We start from the raw sequence: 26,722 nt of genomic DNA on the forward strand, positions 1-26,722 counted from the left end.
AAACGCTTTAAAATGAGTCGTACTGAAAAAAAAAAAAAAAGTCAGCCTCAGCTTGAGGTTATTGGGCTCATTTTGCAATGAAAGCACGAGGTTTGGCAAGGTAAAGGTACTTGGCCGTGTTGTGAAGTATTGGCCTGCTGTTTTAATGTCAATAGAAAGACAAATTCAACCCTTAAGTTGGTCCACTTCCTTGGTTTCCCTGTGCCTTGAGACAAATGGAATCAAAGGTTCAGGAAAACGAAGATTAGAGAGTATGTCTGCGGATAGAATTTCATTCTTTTGAAGTTGGTGCACATCTTCTTACCATAATTAAAAACTCACCTTTATGACGGTGGCTTGAGTGGTTGGCCATTCCTCTGGACTCGTTCACTCTTGGATCCAACATGTTTAACGAGAGTTATTTATTAACACACGAGCTGACTTGCAAATGAAGTTTCCCCTCTCCCACACACCTGGAATGTGGGCCGGCCGTCAAGACAGGGCTGTGAAGTGTTCATCACAGGCTGCAATTATAAAGCGTGTATAACTGGCTCACCTGCGGGAACCTTTCTGCTTGTCACCGCAATGCCAGAAATGAGGAAAAACTGCCATACAGAATGCCCCACACATGACACAACTTCCTGGTCGACACATTCAAAATAAAGGTATTTAAGTTAGACCTGGAGGGTGAGTCAGTTTGAAGCCCGGACTAGCTGCTGAGGGTCAGTTGATATGCAAATGAGCTCAGTGGTATTCATACATATGCAAAACTACGGAACATTAAAGCTGCTAAGTGAATAAGTAACTGAACTGCAGAGCAAATTTGAAATATGAGTACTGGCTACGGCAAGGACAAAATGGAGTTATATGTAATTAAATATTTCCCGTGAAGTTAACCATAAAGACAGACCCAACATTCACCAAATTAAAGAGCAGTCCAAATATGGCCTGTGTTTTTTTTTTTTTTTTCATGACAGCAGAGGAAATACAGTACATGCATTTGTAATAAAATGCAGTACTACAAAGTTCTCTTTACAAATTAAAATCGCAGTTCGCAGCAAAACAATTGTACAATGTTCACCAGGAAAAAACTTATCTAACTAGCGAATAGTGAACCCAATAAAACATGAACAAAGAAAAGGTCTGTCGCACCCACATTTCATCCTTTGTCTTGCAGTAATCAGTGTTGGTATCAATGTTTTCTTTAGATATTTAAAGACAATCATTTAGCACCATATAAAACCAAAGTGCAACAGGAAAACTCAAGACAAAGCAAGTTCATTTTCGATGATATTTATTCTCCCATAAAACCTGTTTCCATACACACACAGTTTTCTCATTTTAAACACACTACATTTCCAAAAACGCAATGTCTGTTGTACATTTGTTCCTCGTGTCTCCTTTTCATAAATCAGCCACCAGCATTTAAAGGTCAGCGCATCTGGAACACCAGAATTGGGTTTAAATGTCCCAATGCCTGTATAGGTTTGTACACTGCTTTCATGCTTGCGGCCATTTTAAGTCTATTTCTCTGATTTCACTTGTTTTAGTTTTAAACACTTCAATGAAACCCTCTTTACCCAAAACGACTTTCATTAAATTAAATCCGTTAATAAATATCCATTAGCAAATTGTGTTTGTATCCCAATAGAGCTCTTTTTTCATGCCTTCCATGGACTGTACAGTTTAATAAATAACTGCATAACTATACAGAGCAACCAGAAAAGCAAAATTGCCCATTGAAGTACTGGCTTGCTTTCTGTTTCTGTGCCACACAGTAGACAAACATGACAAATATGGGGCAGAAGAATAAATACTGATATTCATTTACTCACTCCTACTTCCTCAAGGATAAATCTTCAAACCTTTACTATATAGCAAATGGACTTACTTTGATTGTTTGAGTTCCTATGGTTTTATAAAGGTCCCTCTGAATTAAGTATTCATTTAAATAATTTAATGTTTTATTGCAATAAAGCTGCTTCATCGAGAGTTGTATTGAACATTTGCATTTGAATTGTTCATCACAAGGCTTTTACGTAATGTGACATGTTTTGCATAACGTGGAAGTTATTCAAACTTTCAGGTTCCCATGATAAATTATTGATAAAAAACAAACGACAAAACAGAAAAATGATTGCATCACCTTGCGACCAAATGAACAGTATTATGAGTTCTGTGGAAAGTAATGCTATTTGTCATAAAATTGAATCTTAACCGTGATAGGCCCTAAAACCTTCAAGCTTCCTGGAATGAAAAAGCTTAAGACCAAAATTCAATCTACAAAATAAATTAATCATTAACTAGTTGACTCAGATTTTATCCCGTAAGGATGTTCATAGTTTTCTGGCTTCTGTCAAATTCACAGAAATATACCTTTTAACCTACAGTATGCCTGTTTACTCCTAGAATGCCTTCATATCGTGTGAACACAGAAATCCAAAATCGTCTGCCAAAGTCCCCATCATTGCCCATCACCGCATGTTTGCCCATTGCAGCATACATATATTCACTTTTTACACACATTCAAGTTTGTAAAACAACATCAGCTTCTAACTCTACGTGTCTTAATCCCAACTGTTTGAAGACAAATACAGTGTGGTCCCAAAGTCTGAGACCACTTTCCCGTTCTGAGAAACTATACAGACTATATAGACTCTCGTTAGTACACAGCTCCCATGAGACAAAACAAAAAAAATATAAAGTGCTCTAATAATTCCTCTGTAGCTCATAGTGGTGGCCCTGGAACAACAAAACATCAGAAGATGACTGTTGGAAGATTGTTCGGTAACATGGACATGACGAATTACAACAAGTGATGTAAATTAGACAGTGAACTTCACTGAACTGTGCGGTGGAAAGATAACAATCTGAACTATCATCAGTAGAGTCTCTACATAAATAAGATCAGAATTAATACCGTATCACCATTGTTTTAAAAAAAAACAAAAAACAAAACAAAAAAACAACACTGCATGCACACTCATGCTAAAATTCATGTCTAATGAAATGATGTTTCTTTTCTCTGCAGCAAAGAAAAATAGTCTTAAAAAAACAATGAGAATAATAAAGAAAACTCCCATTTGTCAGTTCAAATGTGTCCCAGTTTTCCAGTCAGTTTTAAGATCAGACAAGAGCGACCTTCTTCTGGAATGCCTTTTGGAAAAACAGTGCAACTGAGAGTAACCGTGGTGGGTCCAGCACGTGGAGCATTTGTTTCCACTTTCCCTCTTTGCTTCAATGCCTCCAGGAGTCTCAGCCTAGTTATGTCCTAATGTTGAAAGAAAAATAACAAAGACAGATGAGATTCCTTTTAGGAAAGGTTCATGTTATATTTCACTGTCACTGGCATTAATCAAACATGTTTTTCTACATTAGTAGGATGCTTCATAAAAAAAAATAAAAAATAAAAAATAAAAAAAAAATAAAAAAAATACAGGAGCAGATGTTATCATATAGTGTGGTAAGGATCTGTAAGATCTAAAATTATAGTATATAAAGCTGTCATTAAGACTTATTATAAATTCTTCTCAGGATTTTTTCCCCCCATAAACGAGAGAAATTTTGTAAAATTTTGAAAAAATGTAAACCACACAGTTCAAAGAAATTATTTAAAATTGACTTAAATGTATTTACTTTGTTATTTCCCGCTGAAACAGTAATAACCACAGGTACTTAAAAGTAAAAATACTCAATTGTACAAAGTAACAGAACCAATGCAAAAGTGTTACTAAGTAATCTCTATGCCAAAGAAGAAATATTATGCTTCATACACTCAGTGCAAAAATAGTGAAGTAGACACTGACCTGCGATGTATTTTGCACCAATTAACATCAACATGCTGCCCATGATGTAAAAGCCCATGGGGACGCTGCTGAAGATACTAGCTTCACCTTTTGGTCGTGCGAACAAAGGGCCGATAAGGGTACGACAGAGGGGAGAGACAGAAAAACAATAATCTCACCATAAAAGTCAAAAATCAAGAAGCCAGAATTAAAAAAAACCAACCTGCACCCTGTGTAGTTGCCTTCAAAAAGATATCAACACTAACTGAGACGGTCATTTTGGGCACTGAAAACAATCTATGCCATCTTAATCTCCTTAATTAGAGTTAAACTTAAAAAGGCCTAAATTTGCAATTAGTTTTTTTTTGTTTTGTCTCAAAATCCCCAAGTTTGTGTGTCAATATCCACTGAAACCATCAGTGCGATTTGATTATTTTGATCTTGACCAGTTGAAGAATTCAGTTTTGACTGTCTTTACTCTGAATGTAGGACAGATTTAGTTGCATAAATCAATAATCTACAAAACAGCAGGAAGATTAGAAATGTCCTACATTGACAGATTAAGCCTCGTGCCCGTTTTGGTACAACCTGCCGCATTATGGCCTTAAAGGATAGAGCTGCAGCAAAGGGACAGCAACACGAAGAGGGAATTTGGAACTAAAAAGACTAAAATTGGAAGATGCCCAACTGATTTGACTGTATGAGACTATTTATGCTTCATATTAGGTTTGGCTAAAGTTTGGAATGCATTTCGATTTTGTCCCCCGTCACTTACATTATAAATTGCTTTAGGAAGGGATCTTTTAATGGCCAGTATGGACAGGAAGAACAACTAAGCTACCAATAATCCTTTCCATGTGCTAAAGGGCATGCGAGTATTGTTTTAAGATAGACTTCAAAGTATGCAAACCTATCAATCAATATATTGGCCGGCATTGGCAGCAAGAATTCCAGTTTTGGGTTCATGGTTTTGTGAGTGTAGTCCTGCCTACCGTTTCCATTATAAACAGGCTCTGTCGTCTCCCAGTTCATGGATTTCTGAACCGCCTTCTTCCATCGTGCGTACCGAAACTCGCTCTCTGCCGAGCACGGACACAGAAACTTTTTACTTTTACACTTTAAGCAGCAGCTACTGAGGACACATACAAAATCATCATCCCAGTCTTTTCAGCTCAGTGTACCTTCAGGGTTGATCTGAGGCTCAAACTTCTCTGATGTGACTTCACTCAGGTCCTCTGGGCTCAGACTCCACACGCTCACGCCCTCTGCTGCTCCGGCTGCCATCGCTGCACCCAGCGCTGTGGTCTCAGGCATGGACGGCTTCACTGAAAACAAGCGACGCAATTTTTACCGGTACCAAGGACAGAATCAATAACGTCATATAGTAGGACAACACAACTTTTGTGACTTGGTATTCTAAACAATGCCAGCAGAGGGCAGTAATACCCAACTACTACTACTACTACAATGGTTTGGGGCAACTGGACTGCTATGCTGTTGAAACAACAATGTTGTACAATGGCTGTGTACAGATGAGCGGAACTAAGGTGAAAACTAATTTCTACCCGGGACGCTTCCAACACGACAAGAAGTAAATGGAAATCTTACCAACAGGGATACAGAGAATGTCGGCCTGCAGCTGCATCAGAAGCCTGTTGGACGTCATTCCTCCGTCCACCTGGAGCTGAGTTAGCGGGATGCCGCTGTCCTGATTCATGGCGTCCAGTATCTGCATCCAAGCAAATAACCCCGATTATCACACACAAAGCTGAATCTAGTCACATACATATCATAAGAAATAACAGGTTCGTGAATAACAACGGCAACTAAACGTGTCTTGACGGGGAATTTTCACACCAGAGAGCGCTCACCTCTCGTGTCTGGAAACAGACGGCTTCCAGTGCAGCAAATGCGAGGTGGCTCTTATTAGTAAACTGAGTTAACCCACATATGATCCTGTGACACGGAGAAGGATTGAGACTGAGTGAATCAGAGAGCAAGATTTTTTCTCATTAGGCTGTGTGAATCATTTTAGACCAGCTTACTACACTCCAGGTAGCTCTCGGTCTTACCCTCTTGCACTTGGCTCCCAGTATGGGGCATAAAGACCCGAAAATGCAGGAACGAAGTAGCAACCGTAGGATGTACCGACTGATGCAGCCAACTTCTCTGCACAGGGAAAGAAAACAGAAAAGGAACATATCACCAACTCTGGGGATATAGCTGGATATTTTAGCTCTTTTAATGATTTAGACTTTTTTGTAGGGTGCACAATAGCTGGGCATACATCTATACAACTTTATTTACCAATTATCTAGTTTAACTGACACCACAGTCCTGAAGAAGCTGATCATCACTTTGATTTTCTGAACAAAGACGAGAAGGACGTACCGAGCTCTTCAGATGATCCGATGATCCCGAGATTGTCCTGCAGCCAACGAACCACAGCTCCAGCAATGGCCACAGAGCCCTGGCAAGAAAGAGCAGAGAGAGCAAAAAAGAGAGGAAAAAATAAAAAATTTAAAAAATTAAAAAAATCACCTGAACTGAAAGATCCTCACATCCTCTGTTGGGGCTGTCAACTGCTGTGCAGCTAAATCTATAAATTCACAGACTGTGAACCTTTTTTTCATCGTTACATATTCTAATTAATATTCATGTCAAAATTACAGTGTATTTAAGATAATGTACCTCTAGTGCATAACAGGCAGGTTTGTCCCGACCAAGTTTGTATGCCACAGTGGTCAGAAGACCGTGGTCAGACATTACAGGCTGCGAAATACAGGAAAATGTCACTGTAAGCAACGTGTGCAGGGATGTCACCATTTATATGAGTGTTTAAAGTACAAATCTTAAATAATGTACCTTGGCTCCAGTGTTTCGCAGGAGGAAGCAGCCGGTTCCATATCTGAAACACATGAAAAATCAAACATTTCGTTGAATTTCTAACAAAGGAGAACCCATACATTTGCCACAACATGACCACAAGGGCAATCTTAAAAAAAACAAAACAAAAAAACAAACAACCCACACACACACAGAGCCTCTTACGTGTTTTTAGCTTGCCCGTCCTGAAAACACATCTGTCCAACCAGTGCTGCTGACTGATCCCCAAGACACTGTTTTTAAAGGAAGATATATACATTTATGAGATTACAGACTGCAAATTTAAGAGCACATGATGTACATGGAGTACAATATACAATGTTGGCAAAGTAAATAAAGAGATAAACTTACCCCTGAAATGGGAATACCTGAAAGAGCTCCAGATTTCTGTCAAAAAAAATAAAAATTATTATTTATTGTTTTATAAGTGAATTGCATGGCCTTTTTTTCTGGTTAATTCACATTAAAATTTGTGGTATTTCTGGATGTAACACTATGTACCACCACTTCATGATAATAAAGAAAAATGTTCATAAGTAGTGTATGAATTGTTGTGATTTTTTTTTTCAGTCAGAAGTAGAAAATAACAGGGCTAATATCATAAACTTGAAATTATACACCTGGGTATAATTCATGTGGGCATATTTGTTGGTCAAATAACAAATCAACAGTGATGATTTCATAAAAAATACAAATACAAAAAAGTCATCAGTGGAGAAACATATTCATATTAAGTAACTATGAGCAACAACCTTGCCCTGACAACGACACTGAAAACAAAAGGGACATCCTCATTATTTGACTACATGAAGCCAAATAACAAAACTATACTGATTTTAGTTTGACCACAATTATTTTTTACATAGAGCATACTGCTGCAGTGAGGGAAAACGGGGGCAAGTGTGAACCTGTATAAATGAAAATGTCTTCACTCCTACGTGAGGCTGTCGTTCCGGTGAGATGTTTAAAGGCAGAGGATAAAAGTTAGTTAAATACAAATGTGCCAAAGAGTGAAGAGATTTAGGAGACGGGATGGGACGTTGCAGAGGAAGATGGTCTGTCAGGAAAGCTGTAGGCATCCGTGACAACCAGCCAGGTAGCATGCCACATCGGAAGCAATGAGGGACAGGGACCATCCAGCACATTTCCAACAGAGCGTATATCTATGCCCTCATGTTGATGTGAGTGTGTGTGTGTGTGTCTGCTGGGTCAAACAAAATCACCAAACACAGGCTGGTGAATTCTGCCCTGTGTACAGTGGCGCGTTTGTAAAATATGCACAAGATAAATACACTAAATTTTTTACTGTCGGTCTGCTGTCCAGATGGTTAAACCTGCAATTGGCCACTTGGGGGCAGCAAAACAAGAGGTGATCACAACACTGACTAATTGTGGTGATCATGTTAGCAAAGATGTTGCTTATTTAAACATCCAGCAGATACAGAGCAACACAGTCTTTTCAGACATCGTCTTCTTACTGTCGAGCAGCCAAATACCTGCAGACACTGCTCAGGGCTGAAACAGTACCTTCCATCACTGCAAGTTTTTTGGATTTTTTTTTTTTTTTTTTTTGGAAATTTCATCTATTCTCCTCAACTTCTCAAAACAAAACCCTTCGACAATAACTGCTTTAAACAGCAGAGATAATTTTGGACAAGAGATTTGTAACATGACAACTTTTCATTTGAATTTTTGTTTTGTTTGCTGTCAGCTGACCAGGATGTGCGCCTGATTGCACAAGAAGGAAAAACTATAACAACACCTTTAGAAACCAGCTTGGGTCAATTATAAAATGTTAAATTTCTCCGACTACGCACATCTAACTGGTTTCAATACGTGCTCTGGTAATGAGGCAAAATTAGCTCTAATGTTTAATACCTTATGCTGACAGTGCATTACAACAGCAAATGTATCATGTTTGTTACGAGTTAGTTACACCTAAGCTGCACTGATTGTTGTTTTACAGGAGAGTTACTTCCTCAGACACTAAGCATCTACCGTATATGTTTCTACATGCTTATCATGTCTGTTAAATGTTATTTTCACTAATGGGACACAAAACATTTGGTAGAAAGTGACACCTGTTTATACTACTTTTCCAACAGTCAGTTATAAAGCAAAATGAATTAATGGATGAATTCATTAAAACAGCTCAGCTACTGAAATATTAGCCTTGGTATGAATCTTGGAAATGCACTGTGTGATGGTGTATTCGCTTTGGCCACGGAGAAGCAGGACGGGTTACTTTGATGACGACGTAAAATAGCGATGGTGAGTATTACTTACCCGGCTAGAACATATTTTCTACCAGTGAGAAAAGAGAGACAATGGCGCACAAAACAATGCCTCAAAGAATTTCTCAGTCAGCCTTAATGCACTTAAAAACAGTCTGGAAGCATACTAACAAAACAAAGGAACAAGGAAACAAAAACCTCTAGTATCAGTGGCCTGTTGCATGACACAATCCACTCTCTGAACACAACACTAGAGTCAGACTAGACACAGCAATGAAATCATTAGCATAAAAAGTTACTGTAGACACTTGTTATTGTAAAATTTTAAGCACGCTTGGCAAGACATTGACAGATTTATGCATGCTTACCATGAGGCCGTATATTTCCGAAGAACTCCTCACTCTGGGCAAGATCTCCATGGGAATACCAAAATATCTGACGGGAATTAGAGGAGAGAGTAACAGTCTGTGAATAATTAAGCCAATTCTGTATTCTATATTAAAAAAAACTAGCATGTATAAATGACTATGGCATGAATTTCTAAGTAAAAACGTAATCTATTTCAGTGGCATCTTTCAAATAACTGGCAGCGTGATGGAATTAAAGACCAATGAAAGCACAGCCGTCGTACTTGCAAAGTTCTGGATCCCAGTCCATGGTGTGAATGTTAAAGAGCATGGTTCTGCTGGCGTTGGTCACATCTGTGCAGTGGACTCCACCCGACTTGCCGCCCGTCAAACACTGTTCGGCATCCATCAAAAACGCACACACAAAGTCATTTTTTTAAAACAAAATCAGTCAGCTCCACAACTGACAAACAATATTTCAATGGCACCTGTACATTTACTCACTTACCCAAATGATCCAGGAGTCGACAGTGCCGAACATGGCGCGGTGAGACACGACAGCTTCATGGACCTTGTCCACGTTGTCCATCAGCCAGCGAAGTTTCACTGCGCTGAAGTAAGTGCTGATGGGGAGCCCTGTTTTATGCTGCAGGATGACAATGACATGTCTACTAGTGCTGCTACTAGCAATGTTATTGGAAGTCTGCATTTGTTTTCAAATTACAAGGTGCTTAAAATCAATATCAAATAGGAATTTAAAAAAATGACAAAGAACAGGAAAATAAATCCACCGCCAGCACATGTGGAGCTTTGATCTCTTTGAAACCAAAACTGTGTGCTCAACCTTCCCGTGCAAGTAAAACAGTGGAAAAAAAAGATTTAAAAAAAAAATTAATAATAAAAAAAAAATAGAAGAGCCAGAAGATAGAAGATTAAGGAGCTCACCTTCAAGTGATTTTTATTCCTTCCTGGGGTTTTGTTAATTAGACGTTCAACTGTTGATTGCGTTCGCAGGTCCAACCAAACTGAACAAAAACAATGCAGTTATTACATAGCAGCCAAAATCCGTCAAATCCAACAACACTATCTGCTGTTTGACTGTCAGTGACTGAGTTTGCTGCCAGTTCCACCTTAAGATAGATTTATGCTGCTTAGATTATCAAAGAATTTCAGATCTTTGCCAGGATACATGGAAATGATGTACAAATAATGACAGAAACAAAACACAACGTTACCGATTGCATTGTAGAGGGGCTCCCCTGTCTCTTTGTCCCAAACAAGCGTTGTCTCTCTTTGGTTGGTCACTCCAATAGCTAGACAAATTCAAACAAGAATTTCCAAAGACTTTAGATTGTAAACTCCTCTTTGAAATGGATGGAAAACATGTCTGATTACTGCTTAAAGAGAGCAAGTGGTAGCATAAGCCCCATGTGTGTATACCTTTAATGTTTGAGATGTCTATGTTGAGCTGGGTGAGTTTTTCACATGTCCGCTCCATGCACTCGTACACCGACTGCAGAATTTCTTTGGGGTCCTCCTCCACCCATCTGAAAATAAGGACAGAAAAAACCCACAACAAATTTGATCTATACATTTCTAAATTGCTTGTGCATCGTGCAGGAATTGTACCCTTTACCTGACAGGATCTAACTAATAACTGGATCACTATAGTACGGCAGTGTCACACAACACAGGTTGTGAATAGAGATTTTAAGACAGTTTTTTCACGTACCCTTCTTTCGGGAAGCTCTGTTTGATTTCCACCTGATGATGGCTAAGGAGCTCTGCTGTTTTTGAATTAAACACCTTCAAAGAGAGAAAACGGCACAAAAAGAAAGAAAGTAGTTTCAGCCAACTACACATTATTTTATTCTAACTTCATCCAGGGAAAGCTGACAGAGCATGCATTCACTCATATTTCATATTTCTAGATAAAGTTTAGAGACAACAGAGCAAATATTCATTTCAGTCATCTGTGACCAAGTGTCTCAAGGTAATTGAAGCCAATTAAACTCTTGGCTCCTAAGTATCAGCCACACCTAGAAAATAAATCAGAACATCTGTTCTTTATACTCAGGGAGTTAGAAAGCAAAACCAAAGGCCCTCTGCATTCGTTAGAAAGAAATGTCTCATAAAAACGTATTTGAAATTTAAAATTCGATCAAGGAAAAAAGATTAAAGAGATGCCAAAGTGAAGCATTACTCCAACAAGCAAATTTCTCAAAAGCTGGGTCCTGGATTAATCAGACACATAAACCCTTTACAAAACATTTACACATGAAATTTCAAGAACAGCAAGCAAAAACTTTTTTTTGTTGCTTCCAGTGTGCATGTAATGATTATTTTGGTTATATTTATTAACCTGGTGATAACTATGTCAATTATTTGATTAATTATTTGGTCTACAAAATGTCAAAAAATTGTGAAAAATTGATACCATATATTGATATGGGTAATTCCATGTCAAATCAACAGATTTTATACAATTTTCCCAACTAACCATCTTGGATTTACTTCATTCTTGATGTAAATAATGTCATGTACCCAACAACTAGCGTACAAAAAGGCTCAGCTTGTATCCTCTTTAGTTTCTTAGATATGGAGGCTTTTTTTTGCCATTTTTGCTCCAAATATTATTTTATTATCAAAATTGTCACCAATTTATTTTCAGATGATGAATGGATTAATAGTTTCCTCTTGCATTTTTCTCCCATGTCAATCAAAGACATTTCCAAAACACTAAAAAGCTTTTCTAGTTTCCTTCAAGGAGAAGCTACTGCTGCCTTCAAGAGCCGTTGTCAGTTAAGACTAATTAAAAATGCACTGACTTTACATGATTCAGCAGTAAAAAGGTAAACAGAGAATTCTTATGACACTTGTGTTTTTATATTACAGTACAGCTATTTTAAATGACCCTCTGCGTGGATAAATTAAATCATGTCTCTAATGTAAGGAGACTACAATCAGAGTGCTCCCGGGGAGCACTTAAACGCAGCACAATTTGGAACCACTGATTTAAAGCTTTTTTTTTTTTTTAACCAACAAAGCAGGTGATTTAGTAACAAGTAACAAACCGTGACGGATTGCTGCAAGAGTAAACGCTTAATTATACACGCAGAGGCTGGGAAAGGCAGCCAAGGACACGTTTATGAGCCATTAAATGTAACACGGCTAATACGGCTAGTTTGCACCGAGGGAAGTGTCTCTTACCAGAAACCGAGTGGAACTCGTTCCCTGGTCTATGGCAGCCACCAGCGGCCCAAGCATTATCCGGTGCGAGGACGCAGCCATGGTGCCGTTCATGGGCAGCCCCGGAGCTTCGACACCGAGCTGGAGCGGAGACCGTTTACTACCAACACCGGGAAACGCTGTTCAACCGTCAACCTCAGCCAAAGTCGGGCGGTCAGTCGCGGCCTTCACACGTAAATGTTGAACCTGGCCATCAGTGATGACGAAGCCAGTTGTGTCCTGGCAACAACGGTGTAGAAATTGTTGTATGTATGTATGTTTTTGGATATTCTCACAAAGCTTTTCGGTAAAATACCAAGCATTCAGTGAGGAGTTTAGCAATTTGCCATCTTATATCTAACTATATTCAATTTTTTTTTATTCGTCACATATTGACTTAAAAAAAAAGTCACAGTATGTATAATTGATATTTTTTCTCATGGTTTTACCTTGTAATAATATGTTTCAAAAGCAAAGCTACATAAGCAAGTTTCACGAACATTGTCTGTACTCTTTATTATCGTGTGTTTTTTATTTAATTTGTGGATGACAGTCGACACTCAGTCTGTGGAAATGAACAAAAACCGTAATTCCCATACCGGGAGTCGAACCCGGGCCGCCTGGGTGAAAACCAGGAATCCTAACCGCTAGACCATATGGGAAGATATACAAAACAGCACATCTTACGACATTTAAATTTATTAACATTATATACACATTGAACGCATTAATGTGTGTGTATGTTGTTATTTGTTGAAAGGTGTAGCTTCCTACAGTGTTTGTATTTCTCAAATTTTGATATTGTTGTTAAACAAATTTAAAAAAACAAAAAAACACATCATCACATTTAAAGAAAATAATAATAATAAGGGTTCATTAGCTTTTTGTGTTTCTTGGTCCATAATGATTACAATCTTAGTTCTATTATCGTTTTTATTATTATCTGTTCTATTTTCTATCTTATATTTCTACAAAGTATTTCTATATTACTCCAATAGGGGGCAATAAAATATCAAAACAAACTGGTAGACCTTCCGCTCGACGTCCTTACATATCAAACTGCCCGATGCGATCAAGCTGCTCCACAACCTCTTAAAGATTTTTATTTATTTACATATTTCTGCATCTATTTGTTCATTATTTTTGCTACATTTTCTTTTTTTTTTCTAACATCTTATTTCAGGTTAGGGGCTCGTTTGTTTGGCGAGAGGCGATGGCGTCATCACTAACGGACGTTGTTGTCATTCTTGAAATGTGGGAAGCGGTGATCTCTTCTTGTTTGGTTCTTTTTAAATTCTTCGTCGCACTTTAATCCACCAAGACCTAACTGAAATGTAAGTGAAGCGATACACTAAGGAATTTTTTCTGCATAATATGTAGCACAACGGGTGAATTGCTTGGCCCTTGGGCAGGAATTCACAAGGTTAGCCTCGTTAGCTGCCCAAGCTAAAGCCATTCTTACTCATTCATATCTTTGTTAGCTAATAATAGTTTTTTTTTGTTGTGAATTTTCAGGGCCGACTACTGGAAGTCACAACCGAGGAAATTCTGTCAGTATTGCAAGTGCTGGATTGCGGACAATAAGCCTGTGAGTAGACCGAAATGTGCTTTACATGTATCTGAGGACACTATCCAATAATGTGATGCTAATGTCTGTTCTTATGTTTCTTTTGCTCTGCAGAGCATTGAGTTCCATGAAAGAGGGAAGAATCACAAAGAAAATGTGGCTGCCAAAATTTCAGAGGTAGTAACATTTATTTAATTTACTTTCTTATGTTTGTGTTTAAGCAAGGGACTAAATGCTCCACCTTTCAGGATGTGAAATGCTGCCAACTTTTAATTTAGTACACAATGTGATCCACAGAAATAAAAGAAGCTAAAGGAGTGTTTTACTTAAAAAGTCACATACTGAAATGATTAGTTGTGGAACTTTATTTTAGTTAATGGTGGTAAAATTATCTGCACTTTATACTTGTCCAGTTTTGGTAAACCTGTCTTATTAATAACATGCCTGCATTTAATTGGGAAAAAAAACTATAGTTTAAGTTTGTTTCCCATTTTAGTCAAAAATTCAGTATTCAGAGTTGAATTTCATAATCTGAATGAACCCTGTCCATGCAGATTCTCAGTCTGCTTGCTGATTCACAAGCACTCAGGTGCACATAGATTTACATTACGTATGGCTGCAGCTAATGATTATTTTAACTACCAGTTAATGTGGTGATATTATTTATTTTTATCTTATTTATTTTTTCGAGTAATCAATTAATCCTTTTCTATAAAATAGAGAAAATTGCCCGTTATTTCCAATAGACCATGGTGACATCTTGAGATGTCTTGGTTTGTCTGACCAGCAGTCCAAAATCCAAAGATATTCAGTTTACTGTCATTTGAAACAAAGAAAAACATAAAATCTATTAAAATATTTGACTTTTTTTTTTTTTTGGAAAAATTACTAAAACAATTATTTGATTATTAAAATAGTAGATTAATTTTCTGTCAATTGGCTACTTGTTGCCGCTCTAATTTACATTGCTATAAAACACAAATATAAATGTTCTGTATTCATCAATACGGATTCTCAGTGACACACAGGCATGAATACTAACAGTCAAGAAAAACATGCCTGTCTTGGCACCGCTCTCAGGACTGGCCTGGGAGATAAGGTCAAGGCGTAACACTCTGACTTTAAAGCTCTCTTCTGATTGGCTGCTGGCAGCTGTCACTCAGGTTTTCCTATCTTTCTCTATGCAGATTAAAAAGAAGAGCATTGAAAAGGCGAAGCAGGAGGAACGTATGACTAAAGAGTTTGCTGCGATGGAGGAGGCTGCGATGAAGGCGTATCAGGAAGATCTGAAGAGGATGGAAAGGGAGGCAGCAGGTAATTGTTTGACATTTTATTGATGTGGGCTATGTTTGAGGATTTTTTTTCTCTTTGATTATATTTAAATTGTTTTTATGTTAGGATCAGGGTCACCAGCCCAAGCAACAACAACAACAACGCAGCCACAACTTCAGGTAAAAGTCCAGCCCCAAAAACAGCAAAAGAAAGAGCAGAAAGGAAACAAGAAGTTCACAGAGAAACCAAAACCACAGGTTTGGGTTGAAGGACAGACAGATGATGGACACACATACTATTACAACACAATAACTGGAGGTGAGGAAACCTGAAAATGCAACTCTTCTTTAACACAAAACTGTCCTTTATACACACATATTCCCACAATATTTTTATATTTCACGTGAACCTGACTCTTTCCAATGTGGGTGTGGTATTATGATGTCTTTGTATTGTAACTACAGAATCTCAATGGGACAAACCCGAGGGCTTCAAGGGAGAAGGTTCGGCCTCTGCACTCCCTGGGCAGACTGAGGTTAATTTAAAAAAAAAAAAAAAGTTTTTGTTTTTGTGCATTTTTAGTATATTATTTTATTTTAAACTGCATTGTATTGTATGTTGTTTTCATGACATGCATTTATACATTATTATTGTGTTTCTCTTTAGAGCTCTTCAAGCTCTCCTTGGATGGAAGCCATCAGTCCTGATGGTTATACATATTACTATAACACAGAGACTGGAGGTGGGATGTTTTTATGCAATTACACTTTCTTTTAATTACTGTTTAATCCACTTATTTTCTGTGTGCTTTGCTCTTATTTCTGGATTTCATGTCTTATTCTTTATGGAGATTCTGTCTGATGATCACATGCTATGTCCTTCTCACCTCACAGAAACCAGCTGGGAGAAACGGCCAGACTTTCCTTCAAAAGAGGCATCTGGATCTGGGTCCAGCAAAGAAGAAGAGAGTCAGGAGGAGCCTTCAACCCCTCAGCCCGAGCCACTTTCAGGAGAAGAGAGCTCCAACGGGGCACAGGGATCTCAGGAAGCTGACCTCCCTGAACAAGCCAGTCAGCAGCCCAGAATCCCAAAGATCAGCTTCAGGGTGAGAGGAGTCCTGGTAGTGCATAAGAATTAGTAAAAAGTATTTTAACTTCTGCTGGTTAAGATTCTGTGGGGAAAAAAAATTCCAGACATCACAATTTTCCTCCTTGTTTTTTGTTTTCAGAAAAGGAAAGCAGAGGCCGAGGCCTCAGAAAAGGAGGGAGAAGATAAAGCCAGTGATGATTCTCCCAAAGAGGATGCTGAAGAGATGAAAAAAGATGAAGAGGTCCAGAGCACAACAGCTGCACCTGAGGAGAAGAAAGAGGAAGAGGTGACACAAGCCAAAAGGCCGAAAGCTGCCAATCCATACGGGGCCTGGGAACAGATCAAGATAGAGGAGGATCCGTAGTAAGTGATCCTGTTTGAACCCGTTTAAGTGCTGTTCGAATGGTTGACTAGAATACTGATACACCATGGACTGATCCACTTATTGATTTCAGCCATTTTTTAGCCACTGAAAAGACCGTCTCTTTTTTTTTTTTTTCTCCTTTCCTCTCCAGTGCCAATGTGGACTTACAGTTGCCCCAGGTGGAGGGAAGCACAGCCAGCGCTCCAGCCGACCTGCCGCCAGAGCCCAAACCCAAGTTCAAGGAACGCATCATCACCTCCCTTGCAGACGAAGGCGGGCCTGCTTCTTTCAGGAAAAACAGGACACAGAACGGCAAGTCCAGGAGCCTCCGACAGAGAGACGATGACGACTGAAGCAAACAAATCCAAAATTCAAGCCAGAATGCAGCAGCAGGAGACTTTTACACAAATACAACTCTTTCTAGGAACTTGCTGACATGTAGATGCACCATTTTGAGCTTTGAAGTGTGCATAAATATCATCTTTTTTTTAATTTACTTTTTTAGGACAAATTGGCCTGAGAAACTTGAAGATAAAGCAAAAAATCTTTAATGCATTATATTTTTTTCTAACCCCTAAATATGTCTTCAGAATCCATTCTCTTTTCTCTGTACTGAGATCTGTCATAATGAAGGTGTGCAACACTTTTATAGTCTTCAGGTTGGTATTATCATGTATGTGATAATTTTTGTGATACTTTTATCAATATGAAACATTTCCTCCTGCAGTCTGGTAAGTGCAGATGTATTCACACAGAGCAATTCAACAACTTTTTGTATTGTCCACATCTGTATTTTTTTTACCAGTGTAAGTTATGAAAAGCTAGTAAGGCATCCTTGTGGAAACATCACTGCGATACTTGTCAGTTAAAGTGAATGAATGTCATGCTTTATAAGATGGGAAAATGTGATCTCAATAAATGATTACTCTGGATACTAGAAAAAAAACAAACAACTTTGCCAGCAAAATTATTTAGAAAATTTAACTGAATAGAGGTAACAACTGAAAAAAAAAAGAATTATTATTATTTTCAACTACAAATTAAATTTAAATGCAACTACTAATTTCAAATACAGGTACCAGTTAGGGTTCTTCCAGCCATGGTGAAGAACTCATTTATAAAAAGTGGTCAGGTAGCCAGAGGTAAAAATACTGCTGGTCAGCTGGCACACACATGCAGGGTGTGACGAGGGTTTGGTAAGAGTGTGTGTATAAAACTGATAGGTGGTTTTACCGCACCCAGACTGGCAAAGAACCATGAGGAATACTTACTGACAATAAACAGTACTGATGTCAATTTACATTCAGTGTAGACAGTTAGCTTTACTATTAAGTTTTTACTGGTGTAAAGTACTAATCATTGTGCTAAAACTCAATGTTACAAACTCTTATTATGACTTGGACAACCAAACGTTAAACATTGGTTTTAGCAATATGCACTTTTATGTATATTATAAAAACATTTTCAGTAGATATCTTCCACTTTAAACTTGCGTCTCAGTTTCAAAACTCTGCTATGCAGATGCACTTAGTTTATCCCAACACAGAGACTCTTCCTAAAGGATCATTTTAATTCCCTCGTATACAATATCATTTCTAAACAAATGTTCATTTAGAAAGATGTAGGCTTATTTAGGGAATTACCATGACACAAAATACATAATTTAATATTTTATTACAAAAATAAAAACCTCTTAATGATGAGTGATGGTTGCAGTTCGTTTAACATTGCTTCCTTTGCAATGTGACTATTGCACAAGCATAAATTGCAATAATAATATTAAAATAATACATATTTCAGCCGTGCTATGAAGTCACAGCAGTGTAAGGCGCGTTGGCGAACATCATCCACTAAATGACATACTGTATGTTCAGTCCACTTGACAGTAAGCTGTGGTGGGCGTCAGTCTGCAGATTGTCCAGACTCTGGTTGTCTCAGTCTGCTGCTGGTGCTGCTGCTCTCCACCATCTCCAGAAGAGCCTCCCTCTCTGCGTGTTCAAGTACGTCAGAGATCAGATCGTCGAGAGCCTCCCCTCCTCTCATGAACTCCTACACACGCACCAGAACACGTGACAATGATTTTAACTAATGAGAAAGAGTTGGAGTTGTAAAAAAATGGGCTAAAAACGTCAATAAAACGGGGATTCAACTATGTACAACAGTTTGACAAATGCATGTTTTACAGGAGAAGTTTGCTGATTGAAAATTACAAGAATAACAGACATAAAATGTACAGGTTTAACACTTTTCTTATGACATATGCAGAGTTTGGAGACACATTGGCACTCCCTTAATATCTAACCTTAATATCTCTAGTGACATATCCAGTCCTGTGGTCTGTGACACGGTCCTGGCTGAAGTTGTAGGTGCGAATCCTCTCTGACTGAGAACGTGTGCCCACCTGTAGTTAGGGACATGGGAAAGAAGACAAAGCTAAAATATATTAATTCTACATTCATTTTCCTGGAAAAAAATGTCTCCTGGGAGAGGGGTTCGCTCACCTGCTGCCTTCGTGCTGTTTGCCTCTGCTCAGTCTCTTTACCCATCCTGCTCTGGTAGAGCCGGGCCCTCAGCACACGCATGGCGGTGTCTCTGTTTTGCAGCTGAGAGCGAGTCTGCTGACATTCAGCTGATATGCCTGTTGGGAGGGTAAGCTAACCATGAAAACAGAAGGCGCCCCGGCCTGATGTTTATGTGACGTGAAAGCAGAGCTGTCTCTAAATGATCCACAATCCTACGGGTCTGGAGCAGCTGGAGAACTCTTATTGCATGCTTTACCGGTGGGGAGATGAACGACCCGCACGGCGCTGTCTGTTGTGTTGACACTCTGGCCCCCAGCACCTCGAGATCTAAATGTGTCAATGCGAAGATCCTTTGGATCAATGTGGACATCAAACTATGGACACAAAACACAAAGGACACAAATAGAAAGAAATACTTTTTTAATCAGACTACTAAACACAGCCTGGCGAAAAAAATCAGGTGGTAAAGAGACAAGAGGAGACGGTACCTCCACTGGCTGAGGCAGGATAATGACGGTCATGGTTCCTGTGTGGATACGCTGCATCCTCGAGGAGAGGCCCACCTCAGGGATCCTTTGCACCCGGTGCGTTCCTCCCTCATGCTTCAGATGTCTGTACACATTGTCCCCGGTTATTCTTACTGCCGCATGATGCAAACCACCTGAGACGCAGTTATTTAATGGTAAACTTTTTCTGTCACGCCCCTCTTTGGAAGTTTAAAAAACATTAGACATTTTTACTCGTCACAGCAGTGATCACAAAAATTCAAGAGGATGAATGATACAGAAAGACAGGGAAAAAAAAGCAAGACTTACCATACTCAGCAGGTGTGTAGTTATAAACCTCAAAGTCCCAGTTCCTGTAACAGGCAAAACCCTGGTACATTTCAAACATTTCTCTGTTGAATTGCTGACAGATGTCACCTGAAACCACAAAAACAGATAATAGGAAGTATAAGAAAACATACGGTGTGTGCCAAGAATTATTAAACAGCTGCTAAATTCTGAGTGTGGGACAGAGAAATGGAAATGAATTGCAAACTGGAAGTCCAACTGTCTTCTATTGGTTAAAGAAAAAACAAAACAAAACAAAAAAACTGTTTGCATTCTATTATACCTCCTGTTGTTCGTCCTGATACAACCTCCAGCAGGACATTACTGGAGTCAAGGGGGTCAGTGGGCACAAGAGCTTTAATCAACTGGAGAGAAAGAAGGTAGAATCATTTACACCGAATGCTCTTTGGCACATTTCAACAAATATTTTTGATCATGCCTTTGTGTTCTTACGTCTTTTCTTAAGGCCAAAATCTTGCTGGAGATTTGCGCTTCCTCCTCTTCCAGCAGCTGGGTCAGCTGTTCATCTCCATCCTTGGTACCAGCTGGACCTGCAGTCAGGGGGAAAACACAACATGGTTTATTGCATTCGAAGATATTTTGATGCCATCTGCACTTTAACTTAAAAAAATATATATATATCTATATATATATATATATATATTAAAGAAAACCCAGATTTGTTTACGGATGCAAATGCACACGGATGTTCTGTCACAATAAAAAAAAAGGGGGGGCTTCAGGAAATTATTTGTACAAGAATATGGACACCATCTGTGCTTGTTGTGCTACCAACTCTGTTTGTTGATTAAAGGTGTATGCTGAAAATGTAAAACCACCCATACATTTATTAAAGACATTCTACTACTGTTCAGGACCTTGACATTCAAGACATGTATATAATTTAATTCCCTATGTCATTACCAAGGACTTACTTGTGTTTTTATACCCTGACAATTGTTACTGACAGAAATTAAAAAAATAAATAAATACATAAAAAATACTCACCATGCAGAAGTGAAGAGACTTCCTCCTGGTCCTTCAGGGCTTGTTCAACGCTACCAAAGAGACTGGCCAAAGGCAGCAGCTCCGTGTGTTTCTTCGCAAGCACTTTTCTGTCTGCTTCGCTGAGGTAAGCGCGCTGCAACTTCTCGCTGAGGTCCCTGTGCTCCTCCACGAGCTGCCGAAGGTACCGCTGAACCCGCTCATTCTGATACAAGTCCCCCAGATCACCGTGGCAGAGACGCGCTGGTGCCATGTTAGCATCCTCCGGACCGGTGTGTCCCGTCACTGTCCTCCGGCCTCTTCCTCGTCCCCCGACGCCGCCGCTGCTGCTGCTGCTGCTGCTGCTGCTGCTGCTGCTGCTGCTGTGGACTACACGGCCGCGCAGCGAGCACAGCCGAAGCCAGCGGCTGACGAGCATTTCACCACGCGTACAGAGCAACGAATAAAGACTGACAACATTTACGAGTGTTGCTCGAGTGCTTTCATTGCACCCGGAGCTGGCAGCAACAGGAACCGGAGGTAGTTTGGGAAGCGAGGTCGAGGAGACGCAAGAAACGGATTCTGGGAGTTGTAGTTTCATCGCATCGGTAGTTTGGCCCACCTGTGTTTGAATCATGATTTATAACGTTATAATAAAAACAATATCTATCTCTCTTTCTATCAATCTGTCTATCTATCTAGCCAATAATTGGCTAGTTAATTAGCAATTAGCCCTGATTTTTTTTCATTAATTTATCATTGGGGTAGGTGTTGGCTAGTTTGAAACCCGACCCGAAGCAGTTTTACACCGGCTAACATAGCTGACTGATGTCAAAATGTCAAATCCTAGCGCTAGCGAAGATGGTAAGATGATATTAACTAGTTAAACATGTCTAATGACAAAAAATAATGAATAAAATTGGCCCCCGAGTGTTTGAGCAGCTGAGTCCATTAAAGGTGATTTAGCTGACTATGATATGAAAAAGATAATACTTTTAATATGAACTTTGTTAGCCAATTATTAGCTAATATTAGCTTACTTTAGACCTGTTCCGACACTTGACTCACTGTTACCTTTTTGGTGCTAACTGTGGCTAATTAGCTACGAGTTAGTCAATGCATGTTTAAATCCCTGACATTTTGTTTTGTGATCAGTGGTGTCTGCCGAGCTCAAAAGAGTGACATTTGGAAATACAGGTAGCAAGAACCATCTTCTGCTTTGCCACACTTCCATTAACTGCCCCCTCAGGGACAGAGGAGAGCCCTGGCTTTTCGTTAACCAGGGCGGTGGAGGATGTCAGTCAACACGGCTACGCCCAGACTGAGGCCCTGCAGGAGAAACAGGGGACGCTCAGCTCCCTGAAGGTTCACCTCTACCTTTAGCTTCACCGTAGGCTCAAGCTAAGGCCGGTTATAAACTAAATTAATCTCTCCATTATGCACTTAAAACACTCTCTAGCATTTTCCTATTTGAAGAAGTGTTTTCATTAGCTATTGTTGGTAGTAAAAGTAACAGTAGATGTTGCAATATAGGTAGAAGTAGTGGGTACCGCATTGGCAGACTGAATAGATAAACAATAGATGGCTATTAATTACTACAATAGTTTTATTTAACATATAGCTAATATTTTTCAGAAACTGGTCATTAGGTGGGCAATGCAAAATGCAATAACAAATGTGATGGCTTGTTAAATTCACCTAAGTAATGGTGATTCTTTTTATTTTATTTATTTTTTAATTTTCATTAATATTGGCAGTGTAGTTACAGAAAGTTTGGGCTGTTTTTTTTTGTAAATGTGTGAATCTGGCATGCATAATAGACTGATTGTCTGACAGTAGTATAGTTATTTTATTAATGCTTTAACAAAGGAAGTCAACTTAATGTATCTTGATGTAATCCCTTGAATAAAATTGTAACGACAATGTTCTATCAGTATTTCCTTTTTCATCCAATAGACAAGTTTGACTAGTCTCTCTAAAAGAGCTGTGAGTGTAAAATTGCATCTCAAAAATGTATTTTTGGGGAGTAGACACTGATTTGGACATTTTGCTTTGCACATGTTATGCCTCTTTTTCCAGGCAACACTTTCAGATGTTGAGAAGAAAGGTGAGATGGTGGAGCAGGAGCTGAGATGTAAAGTGAGGGAAATCCTAACGCTGGATGGTGACATGGAGCACCTGGAGTGGCAGACCAAAGTCTTGCACGATCGCTGTGTATCCATCAGCAAAGAAAACACAGAACTCCAGATTCGTATAAGTGAGGAGGAGGAGAACGCTCGCGTGGCGCTGGCAGGGTTCAATGCCTACCGAAAAAAGATGGAAGGTCACATAGCAGCTGTTTTAAATGCGGTGAGCCAGACGGAGGCCCATAAAGAGCTGGAGGAGAAGAGAGCGCTGGTCAGGATGGTGACACGGAAGAAACAGGAGCTGAAGGAAGATTTAGAGAATCCAAATGGAAACACAGTGCATATGGCAAAGGTGGAGAAAATGATCCTGAATTATACTGAAAATTTAAACTTTTTTTGCTCAATAGCGTGTGCCTCCAGATGACAAATCTGACATCCTTTCATTTCCTTTGATAACACGTTTACTTTTTTGCTCTTTTACTGCCTCATTTGTTTGTTTCCACAGGAATCTTCAACAGAGATCTGCAGTATCCATAGCCATTTTATTTTTTCGGCATTTGCTTTTCTGCAGAGCGAGATTGTTGCTCTGAAGGAGGAGATCTCTGTGATGAGGACGAGCATAGCTAAGAGGAGAGAGCAATTACAAAAAGAGTTTGAGACTCATACCCAGATAAAGAAAGACACAGAGGTAATGCAAATAGAAGTTATTGAGAATTTATTGATAATTTATACTAGGGTTGTAACCAACGATTATGTCATCGTCAACTAATATACAGATTTATTTCCTTGATTAATCAGTTACCTTTATAGTCTATTAAACATCAGCAAATAGTGAAAAATGCTCATCACAACTTCCCAGACTGCATAGTGAGGTTTTCAAATGTCCTGCTAAGTCCAAAACCAAAAAAAACATTAAGTGCAACACTGTTATAAATCTGATTTTGAGAAATAAAACCATGAATAAAGATATTAGGACTTAAACCCAAGATCGTAGTTTGAGTTCCTGTTTTAGCCTCAACGAAAACTCATCAGACTGAATTTTGTTTGTGTTTCCACTGTCTCAGATCCAGAACAGGCGCTATGAAGCCATCGTCAAGCGCCTCCACTGCCAACTGAGCAGGGCCCAGGCTGTCCACAGGTAAAAATAAACACCAGTACAACACCGGTCACGATACCATCTATATTTCTACAGCAATGAAGTGCTTACGTACACTTGCTTATGGACGGGCATTCCAATGAATGTTTTGCACAGGTGTTAATTCTAAGTTTTTCTCACCAAAAGTAAAATAAAAAGTAAAGATAGACATTTGATGACATTTCTTTTGCTCTTTCTGACAAAAAAAGCTCTAAAAAAACAGATAATGAGGAACATATTTGGTTGTTTATAATGCATTTAAATTGATAATTTTCAAATGTACATGTTAATGAGACAAGAAAATCATTTACGGTACCACCCAGTGCTTTGTCGATAACAATCACCCCATCACTTTTCATAATGCCTTTTCATTTGTTGGAATTTAACAGGTGGCTACTCGAAGGCAAATTCCTCCAATAATGCAATAACGTTCCACATATTAAATACTAAACTATGTCTGCTTTACTGTAGACGAATGTCTGAAGATATCTTCCACATGGAGAGACAGCTAGCTGAGCTCAAGAAGCAGCAGGAGTCATCGCAGGACTCAGCGGTCAGTAGCCACTAAACTATAGTGTCAGGCTTGTCGAATTTGGACATGATTTATAAAAACCCTCCTGTTGTCAGGTTCAAAGGTAAGCCCATATTATTGCTATGGGTCTGTTTGCTTAAGGAAGAATTGTTGCTGTTACTACATTTGAACACCTGGGGGCGGCAGTGTCAACCAAATGTCTAACTTCATCTGTTTAACTTACTAACAAAACCCTCACCTAGACTGTTGTACAGTAGTTTGATGCCCGATGTTAAAATAACGGTTATCGCTGAATGTGTTCCTTTAAACGCACAAGTTGTGCCAGAGAGAAAACATTAGAAGTATTAAAATATTTGCCTGCTATCACATTGTTTGATATCCTTTGATATCCTTTGAGAACAGGACAGCACGCAGGAGCGTTTCACTTTATAGAGGCTGTTCTGAGACCAAATCAGGGGCAACATCAGCAGGGCGTGGGATGGGATTTTAGGTCAGGTGGTGACAGTGAACCGGCTTCTCCAGCGAGTGTCCACAACAGTGACCCGTGCAGAACAAAAGCCAAGTGTCCACACTCTAACTGTCGATGTGATGGTGTTGTTTTGGTACGCGCTGTTCCAGCTTCCGCTTCACTGGGCCGCCCTGATGGTCTGCGAGGTGACATTCCCACTGCCGGCTAACAAGGGCGTGTTAGTGCTACTTCAGCCATAACTCAAAACTAATTAAACAGCAAAAATGCCTTTTCAGAAAATTACTCCACATCAGAATGTGCTGCGTCAGCCTCAGAGACAAGCTGTAACTTGTGATATCAAGTGAATTTCCTTATTTTTCATATTTTGTCACTGTGTGAATCATTTTCTTTTAGACTATACGTCTCTTTGTATTATCGGAAAAGATATATAAAACCAAGAAAAGTAATGGAATTGCCTATCCAAGGCCTGGAAAAGCTGTGTAAATACACAAATGTACAAATGTGGATTTTGATTAACTGAAGACAAAACTATAGCAAATTTGAAAGATGAAATAATACCCTCACAGTACTGTCTTATTCACAATCTTTCTTTTACTCTACAAGAACTTATTATCTGCATAGATTTTTTTTGGTGTGTGTGTGTGTGTGTGTGTGTGTGTGTGTGTGTGTGTTTGTCCTGATAATTGACCGATAGCTAGTCAACCACTAAATAACAAAATGCAAATACCCGCAACTATTTCACATTTTAAAAGAATTATTTTGCAAAATATTTGTGGAAAAGTTCTAGGTATTGAGCAGTAAACCGTGTAGTAACCCTCAGTCCCAACAGCTTTATTTTACAATCGGGGAGTCTAGTGCAATGTGTGGGAGCGGAAGGACAACCTGTAAAGAATTACTCAAAAGTTAGGAGTGTTTTCATTACCCACTCAACCACAAATTGTAGTTAAGTGGGCCATTTCCTTAAAGGTGCGTTGGGGGAGATTATCCAGCCAGTCTGTGTGTCTCTTATAGTGCAGTACTGCTCTGTCGGACTAACCTTATTAGCGTGCTCTCAGCCTGACAGCCCTCTGCTCTCGCCTGTTGACGCTGCTAAGCCCCGGGGCTCCTCTACTCAAACTGTCAAAACACACAAAATTACACACACAACAATTTCAGACATAAAGTCACGGGCCAATGTGCAACAAATTGCCCAAAACATCCTCTCAGAAAGGTCAGTCTAGTATATACAGTATAGAAATACGCTGCGATGTCACTGGCAGAGGGAATTTATATTTCACGCTTTGAGCGTTCACGTTGTACAGTACTAGCGCGTGACTGTACACTCACACCCACAACTTTTCCTTTGCACCAACTTTAATCTCATGATGTCG

General features: G+C 39.2%; 4 protein-coding genes and 1 non-coding gene across 6 annotated transcripts; 2 read left to right on the plus strand and 3 right to left on the minus strand.

The window, feature by feature from the left end:
* Positions 1-1,256: 1,256 nt before the first annotated feature.
* Positions 1,257-12,682, minus strand: LOC120798007 (glycerol kinase-like). Of its 2 annotated transcripts, none has more exons than XR_005708608.1 (20): positions 12,442-12,682; positions 10,964-11,037; positions 10,672-10,778; positions 10,467-10,544; positions 10,177-10,256; positions 9,740-9,877; positions 9,516-9,625; positions 9,253-9,319; positions 7,002-7,037; positions 6,816-6,883; positions 6,630-6,672; positions 6,456-6,536; positions 6,156-6,234; positions 5,837-5,933; positions 5,636-5,720; positions 5,373-5,493; positions 4,946-5,089; positions 4,757-4,865; positions 3,786-3,872; positions 1,257-3,250 (listed from the first exon to the last, which is right to left on the minus strand). XR_005708608.1 is itself a non-coding variant. In XM_040141899.1 (20 exons), the coding sequence occupies exons 1-20, from the start codon at positions 12,532-12,534 to the stop codon at positions 3,240-3,242; spliced, it is 1,686 nt and encodes a 561-aa protein (XP_039997833.1). In that variant the 5' UTR covers positions 12,535-12,682; the 3' UTR covers positions 1,257-3,239. The 2 variants fall into 2 exon arrangements, 1 of the variants encoding a protein (XP_039997833.1); XM_040141899.1 differs by having other exon boundaries at positions 4,757-4,843.
* A 367-nt stretch (positions 12,683-13,049) lies between these two features.
* On the minus strand, positions 13,050-13,121 carry trnae-uuc. The gene has a single exon. It is a non-coding gene; the product is annotated as a tRNA-Glu (tRNA).
* A 458-nt stretch (positions 13,122-13,579) lies between these two features.
* Positions 13,580-17,837, plus strand: wbp4 (WW domain binding protein 4). Its single transcript, XM_040141901.1, has 10 exons — positions 13,580-13,793; positions 13,975-14,047; positions 14,141-14,203; positions 15,214-15,340; positions 15,425-15,616; positions 15,763-15,833; positions 15,965-16,040; positions 16,192-16,403; positions 16,527-16,750; positions 16,903-17,837. Coding segments are annotated over exons 1-10 (1,242 nt in total). The 5' UTR covers positions 13,580-13,791; the 3' UTR covers positions 17,105-17,837.
* Positions 17,838-18,444: 607 nt separating this feature from the next.
* mtrf1 (mitochondrial translational release factor 1) lies at positions 18,445-21,652 on the minus strand. The gene is made up of 9 exons (XM_040141900.1): positions 21,115-21,652; positions 20,560-20,657; positions 20,390-20,471; positions 20,089-20,196; positions 19,762-19,934; positions 19,530-19,647; positions 19,253-19,389; positions 19,054-19,152; positions 18,445-18,800 (listed from the first exon to the last, which is right to left on the minus strand). Exons 1-9 carry the CDS (start codon positions 21,527-21,529, stop codon positions 18,654-18,656), a joined length of 1,377 nt encoding a protein of 458 aa, XP_039997834.1. The 5' UTR covers positions 21,530-21,652; the 3' UTR covers positions 18,445-18,653.
* A 249-nt stretch (positions 21,653-21,901) lies between these two features.
* Positions 21,902-25,140, plus strand: LOC120798266 (coiled-coil domain-containing protein 122-like). The gene is made up of 6 exons (XM_040142440.1): positions 21,902-21,954; positions 22,340-22,455; positions 23,170-23,568; positions 23,788-23,904; positions 24,281-24,354; positions 24,823-25,140. Exons 1-6 carry the CDS (start codon positions 21,927-21,929, stop codon positions 24,917-24,919), a joined length of 831 nt encoding a protein of 276 aa, XP_039998374.1. The 5' UTR covers positions 21,902-21,926; the 3' UTR covers positions 24,920-25,140.
* The last annotated feature ends 1,582 nt before the right edge of the window (positions 25,141-26,722 follow it).

Source organism: Xiphias gladius, chromosome 13 (assembly GCF_016859285.1).
Source record: "Xiphias gladius isolate SHS-SW01 ecotype Sanya breed wild chromosome 13, ASM1685928v1, whole genome shotgun sequence".
Lineage (NCBI taxonomy): Eukaryota > Metazoa > Chordata > Actinopteri > Istiophoriformes > Xiphiidae > Xiphias > Xiphias gladius.